This window comes from Hipposideros armiger, unplaced genomic scaffold (assembly GCF_001890085.2).
Source record: "Hipposideros armiger isolate ML-2016 unplaced genomic scaffold, ASM189008v1 scaffold_280, whole genome shotgun sequence".
NCBI lineage: Eukaryota > Metazoa > Chordata > Mammalia > Chiroptera > Hipposideridae > Hipposideros > Hipposideros armiger.
The window spans coordinates 160,505-166,948 of record NW_017731630.1 but is presented as its reverse complement, the minus strand read 5'-3'; the positions used below and the strand labels follow the sequence as shown (position 1 = coordinate 166,948).

The window sequence follows — 6,444 nt, the reverse complement described above, 5'->3', positions numbered from 1 at the left end:
ACTGTTCACCCATTGTTAGGCACGGCAGGAGGAAAGAGTCGTGGGACACCAAAATTGGTCTATTAGAATTCATTGGGCATGTTTGAGCTGTAGGAAGTCAGGCTAGAAAAGACCACCCCGAGCAAAAAGGGGTATGGAGTTTTATGGGGGAAGGGGTGGGGGGGGTGGTGAGGTGTGTGTGTGTGTGTGTGTGTGTGTAAACGAGGCTGTTCCCCTTTCAGTGCTTCAGAGGCTTCTTCGTTGCATTGTCTCTCACAACAAAAGATGTTGGGGACCCCTCAGGTTCCACATCCTGGCCTCCAGGCCACTGTCTAGACTGCCCAGGCCCGCTGATCATAAGCCACTAGGAGACAAACTCAAGACAGCAGGTACAAAGTACAAAGTCAGACAAGAGGGCTTTTAGGATAAGGTGGTTTCTACATTCCAGGAGGCTTCTCCAGGCGTAAGGCAAAAACAAGCCGGCAGGTACAAGGTACAAAGCAAGAGCAGATAGCTTTTAGGATAAGAAAGTTGCTGCTTCTGGCCTACATATGGCCTAACACCCATTTCAGTGTAAAAATCTGTGGGTTTTAGCATATTCAGAGTTGTGCAACCAACCATTGCCACAAGTAACTTGAGAACATTTCATCAACCCGGAAAAAATTAGCTGTCACTCCTCACCTCCCCCCACAGCCCTGGCACTGTCCATCTACTTTATGTCTCTCTGGATACTTGGTGTGCATGTATCATGTGATGTGTTTTCTTTGGAGCTGGCTTCTGTCGGCTAGGATAATGTTTGGGGGTTCATCCATGTTGTACCGCGTGTGGGAACGTCACTCCATTTTGTAACGGAACGGCACCCTCTCCTGTCTTCCCCGTGTGGATTTACCCTGTTTCGTTCACCTGTGTATCAGTTGGTGGACACGGAGGTGTTGTCACATTCGGGTTGTTATGAGTCTGCTGTGTGAAGGTGAATGCTGATTTTGCGTGGAAGTGTTTTCACTTCTCCTGAGTACATACCTAGGAGTGGACTGGATGGGGCGTGCAGTGACTCTGACGTCCACAGCGGCTGCCAGGGTCTCCCCCTCCCCCCAGCAGAGTGCGTCTCTCTCCCTCCCCACCTTCCCCTGCGCTTAGCTCCTTCCCACCAGTCCCTCACTGGTGGGAAGGGGCATCTCACCGTGATTTGATTTACACCTTTTCATGAGCTTGTTGGCCATTTGTACATCTTCTTTGAAGAAATATCCACTGGGCCCCTCTACCACGCCCCACAGTTTTGAGAAACTGCCGAGGAGTGCAGTGGGCGGGCAGAGGGCAGAGGTGGTGGTGATGAGGGGGCGTTTCCGGGAACATGGGGGGGGGGGGCGGGCGCAGGCTCAGTCTGCCGGTTTCACTTTTGGGCCTGGGCGCCCGCAGGCGGTACACGTTCAGCAGTCAGCAGCTTCAGGGCCCCCGCGGCACGAACGGCCTGGGCAGCCTCACCTCGCTTTGCAGGCCAGAGCTTGGGTGCTACAGTCACGGTGAGCTGCGCCCCGCACCCCCTGGAACCCGGGTGGTCCTGCTTGCACTGGGTGGGGGGTGCCGGTTCTTCTGAGCAGTGACCTGGTCCCAGCACCCTCTTAGGACTCCCCATAATCCAGGCCCGCTTGGGGAAGCTCCGGGCCTCTGGGAAAGCTACCCGTCGTCAGCCCCAGCTGGGTTTGGGCTTGACTGCGGGGTGGGCCCTCCAGGTGCCCCTTTGGCCCACCCTCCAATTTCAGACCAGCCACTGAGGCTCAGAGGCCTTCTCCTGGAGTGGGACTGGCTGGTCCTCTGCCTGGGGCCCAGGTCTCCTGCCCTGGCTCTGGCCAGCTTTGACCTCTGACCTCTGAAGCCTCAGCCTCTGACAAGTAGCTCACGAAGCTCTGGGCACAGAGAAAGCCCTAGAGGACATGCCTGGGCGCTTGGGACACTCTGGCTGAGTCTTGCTGTGGGGCCTTTGCCAAGAACCCAGGAAGTGGTGGCTTGCATTTCTTTCCCCACCCTCTGAACCCCTCAGCCAAGGCGACAGCTGCTACAGGAGGTAGACCATTGGCCTGGGGGTCACCCAGGGCCCCCGCCTTGCTCTGCCTTCCCTTGGTGGCAGCCCTAAGCCTCATTGGGCTGACAAAGTGGTAGAGGCCTCAGTGGTCCCCATCACCGATCGTCCAGGGCTTTCTTGGGCTTCGTGTGGGCACTCTGGTCCCAGAACAGATGGTGTGAATGACCTGATGTCATTGTGCTCACAGCCCCGTGGAGATAGGGACTAGTGGATGACAGGGTGGACACGCTGCTTCCTTCTGTGTTGGGTGATGGGCGGGTCCGGAGCTTTCTGCCAGTCAGAGCATCCCGGGACTGGCCGTGCAGCATTGCTCTGGAGGGAAAGCGCTCCCCCGTTGTTGGAGGCATCCAAGTGCCTACCATACCCCCATCTCCACCCCTGCTTCCAGCCCTAGGGCGCAATGCCTGACCCATCTGCCCTCCTCAGGAGCATGGCGTCGATCTTTGAGTGGGTGGTCAAGCGCGTGGTCCGGGAACTGGACCGCAATGGAGAGCTCATCCCCATGGACAGCCTTCAAAACTCTGCCAGCTTCCAGCCCTACTGCCTTTTGAGCAAGAAGTCCTCCAGCTCATGGTTCTGGAGACGCCGTTATGTATGTGTTGGCCTGTTCATCAGGGACATCCTGGAGCCCAGCGACCCGGAACCAGGTACTCCACCTGGCACTGAGTCGGAGCCCTGGCTGGAGGAAAGTGGGGGGGCCAGCCTGATGCCTGCTCTGGGCTGTCTGCTTCCAGAGGGCAGGTCCTTTTCACAGGTCCCCTACCTGGGTGGGACAGGTGCAGCCAGCAGGATGGGGCCTCACCTTTGGTCTTGCTTCAGCTGTCGAGTGTGTCAGCCCCATCCACTTCCAAGACACCGTGGACAGTAATAAGCAGGTCAGCGTGAAGGTGATGGCCCCAGGACAGGGGAAGCTTGCATTTGGGGCTGCAGTATCTGGCAGCTCCAGCGCCTCCTTGAACGTGTGCACGCTGCGAGTGAGCCCCAACACCTGGGATACCATGCTCCGAGAGAGGTGAGCCCTCAGGTGCAGGACCCTGCTGACCCCAGCTAGCCACTGGGTCACTTTGGAGCAGCCGAAGTCACGGGGTGTCTGTGCCAGGCTGAGGGTCAGCACCACGGGAGGAAAGTCCCAGAGGCAGGGCATGCTGGGACCAGTGCGCTTCAGAAGGAGGCTGCAGAGGTCCTGGGGGCCTGCACCCTGAGGGCCCAGGCAGGACCTAGGTGACCTGGGTCAGACCGAGCCCCAGGCCGCTGAGAGGAGGCTAGGTTGCTGCAGTCGAGCAGACATGGGGACACCTCAGAGTGGAGACTTGAAACGAACTCAGGGGACAGAGGGAGGCAGTGGCCTGGTGAGCAGCTGGCTGAGGGGGTGGGTACCTCCAGGGGCTGCAGACCTCCACTGGCCCCGGCACCGCCACCAATCCACAGACACTGTCGGGACCGCCTGGGAAGGGGCTCCCTGTGCCTGGGCATCCACAGAGGTCCTGGTCCCCTTGGCCCTGTCACCCCCCTTGATGGGTGCAAAGGCTTAGGTCCTGGGAAGGAAAGCCGTCCCTGCAGAGATGGGAGAGGGCGGATGCGCCCCACTGTGCACCGTGAATCTCTCGGCCTGCCTGTCACCTACCACAGGCATCTGCGGCAGCCCGAACACAAAGTCTTGCAGCAGCTTCGGAACCGTGGGGATGACGTGTTTATGGTGACTGAGGTGCTGCAGACACAGGAGGCGGTGGAGGTCACCCAGACCCGCAAGCAGGAAGGCTCAGGCCAGTTGGCGCTGCCCAGAGCCATAGGCTCGCAGGTGTGCAGCATGGCCCTGCCGAGGACAGGGCCACGGGGCAGGAGGGCGGCGTCTGAAGCAGACCCCTGCACCAGCCCACGCCTGGGCCCCTACCCCAGAGCCCTGTCCTGAGCCCAGATCTACCCCTCAGGTCGAGGGCCAGGGCCACATGAACCGGAAGAAGACAGTCACCATCCCCTCGGGCAGCATCCTCGCGTTCCGGGTGGCCCAGCTCGTTATCACTGGCTCTGACTTGAGTGAGCCGGGATTGGGGTGACTTCTGGGGCCCAGACTCCATGGCAAAAACTCAGGGAAGCCTGGGAAGGGCCATCGGCTGAATGGGGGTGCTTTGGCATCTGGCTGCACAGCATCCTGGGTTGGGTGGCCGAGGGTCCTGTGCTCTGGTGTGAGGGTAGTTGGGGCACACTGCGGGAACTGCGCAGGGGAGCCTCAGTTGGGGAGGGGCAGGCTGGGGGCCCCCTTCAACCTGCCTCCCTACCTTTGCCCCCACCCGGCTGCCAGACATCCATGGCATCCTAAACAAGAAGCAGAGGACCTTCGTGACATTCCAGGCAGGTGAGGCCCGTGGAGCCCCCACATGGCCCAGGCAGCGGGGTGAGCTCCTGGCAGCTGAGGCCTTCTGCATAGCAAGCACGGGGCAGCCGGGAGACTTGAGGGCTGGGGACGGGAGCACGCACGCAAGGGTGGCACGGCCTTGCTCCCTGCCCTGGTCACCAGTGCGGGGTGGTGACGAGGGGCTGTGAGGGCTCCCTGACTCGGGGACCCACACCCTGCACTGACGATCCCTGCCCCGGCCAGAATCCAAGCTTCCAGGAGGTGCAGGTGACCAGCGCAGGCTGTCCTCCGGCTTCTCCATGATAAAGTCCATCTATGACCACTTCAAGATCCAGTCGGGTCAGTACCTTCCTGACCACCCCTGGGCCCCCTGGGGGTCTACCCTTCCTGACCAAGGCTCCCCAGGGCTCTATGGGCATCGGGGCAATGCCAACCCTTTCCCCACAGACGGGCTCACCGAGGACTCATTGGTGCTTACTGAAGATTTCCAGGGCCTGCAGATGGAGGTGAACGCCTGTGCCGAGATCCTGGAGAACTTCTCTAAGACGCTGTGTGGGCAGCTGCTAGGGGTCCTGGGGCAGGTCCTGTGGGACCAGCAGGCCCTACAGGTCCTACAGGCCCTGGAGGAATCGGTGAGCAAGCTGTCTGGGACTGGGAGGGTGGGTGAGAGGGGTGGGGCCTGCCCCAGGCCATCCAGGCTCACTGCCCCCTGTCTCCCCAGCTGGAGCAGGGCCAGCAGTTGGGGCGGGTGGAGCCTCTGTCAGGCCCAGCGGGTGCCATCCTGGAGTGCCTGGTGCTCCCCTGCAGAACAGTAGTCAAGGAGCTCGCTGGCCCTATCTTCTACCTGCTGGAAGCGCTGGCTGGTGAGGGCCCTGGGGCGGGGCAGATAGGGGGCAGGGATGTGGGCTTGCCCAGCTGGCCTTCCCGAGCCTCTCTCACCCGAGGTCTCTCCCCAGCCCTGAGTGAGACCCAGCACGTGCTGCTGGCCCAGATGCTGGAGGCCAGGTCCCTGTTGGAGCCGTTGAAGCTGGTGAGCGGGCACAGGTGGAGGGGGAAGGGCTGGGGCATGTGGGGTGGGGCCCAGGTACCTCTGGGAGGGGGTGCTGTGGGTGGGCACTGGATGCCTGGGGGCCCCACTGACAACCGCCCACCCTGTCCTGGCAGGTGGAGGGCCTTTTGGAGCAGAGCATCCCATGGGAGGAGCGCAGGGCCGTGTCCCTGCTGCCTGAGCTCCTGGGCAGCAGCTGGGGCTCAGAAGCACCCGCCTGGGGCCTGTTGGAGGGGTGTGGTCTGGAGCTGCAGGTGGACGCCCCCCAGGTGTGCTGGGAGCCGGAGGCCCAGGGCTGCACATGTGCGCTCTATGCCTGCCTGGCCCTGCTGTTGAAACTGAGCCAGCTCTGCTAGCCTGCAGACCTACGTGCCTGGGCTGCTCTCAGGGGGCAGAGCTCATGCCCACCCAGCTGCCAGCCCTGGGAAGGCCAGAGCCCAAACCCAGCCAAGAGGCCTGTCCACCACAGAGCTCAGGAGTTGGGGAAAGCCAATAAATTCGACTTACAAAAGGAAGATGGATCAGTGAATTTTTTAGGGTTCCTAGACCTGGGATAGGGGGCAAGGGTGGGAACTTGCCCACACAGGATAAGGAAGGACACAGGGGCTGAGAGCAGGCATCTCCCCCGTGATCTCAATCCTGTTACACCATGGGGCTAAGGGGAGCCTGCCTTGTGCTTGGACCTGGTCATGCATGGCTGGACCCCTGGCCCCTCCCCAGCGTGCTGGCCTATGAAAGACTGAAGCAGAGCAGTTCCACCAGGATGGGCCTCTGTCTGCCTCGGGAACTTGAGAACACAGTGCTGCTGGTAGTGGGCCCATCCTCGGCCTGCGGGGGGCTGCAGAGGGGACTAGAGCATCTGTGGCTGACTGGCACACAGACGCTATGCTCCTGGGGCCACGTGGAGGCTCTTGGAGAAGCAGTGACCCATGCCAGAGCAGCTGGCTTTGGGTCTGCGTCTCATCCAGATACATCCGCTCAGAG

The 6,444-nt window shown here is 61.1% G+C and overlaps 1 protein-coding gene across 1 annotated transcript; it reads left to right on the top strand.

Moving 5' to 3' along the window:
• Positions 1-1,361: 1,361 nt before the first annotated feature.
• GSDMD (gasdermin D) lies at positions 1,362-5,975 on the top strand. Its single transcript, XM_019657796.1, has 11 exons — positions 1,362-1,499; positions 2,486-2,706; positions 2,879-3,071; positions 3,689-3,857; positions 3,988-4,093; positions 4,359-4,412; positions 4,656-4,751; positions 4,860-5,044; positions 5,134-5,275; positions 5,369-5,442; positions 5,577-5,975. The coding sequence occupies exons 2-11, from the start codon at positions 2,490-2,492 to the stop codon at positions 5,814-5,816; spliced, it is 1,476 nt and encodes a 491-aa protein (XP_019513341.1). The 5' UTR covers positions 1,362-1,499; positions 2,486-2,489; the 3' UTR covers positions 5,817-5,975.
• Positions 5,976-6,444: the final 469 nt, after the last annotated feature.

Excerpts from the sequence above, each read along its gene's own strand:
- GSDMD (XM_019657796.1), top strand. The coding sequence starts at position 2,490 with ATGGCGTCGATCTTTGAGTGGGTGGTCAAGCGCGTGGTCCGGGAACTG. Across the intron at positions 2,707-2,878 it reads GCCCAGCGACCCGGAACCAG|CTGTCGAGTGTGTCAGCCCC; the intron begins GTACTCCACCTG and ends GTCTTGCTTCAG. Across the intron at positions 3,858-3,987 it reads CCAGAGCCATAGGCTCGCAG|GTCGAGGGCCAGGGCCACAT; the intron begins GTGTGCAGCATG and ends TCTACCCCTCAG.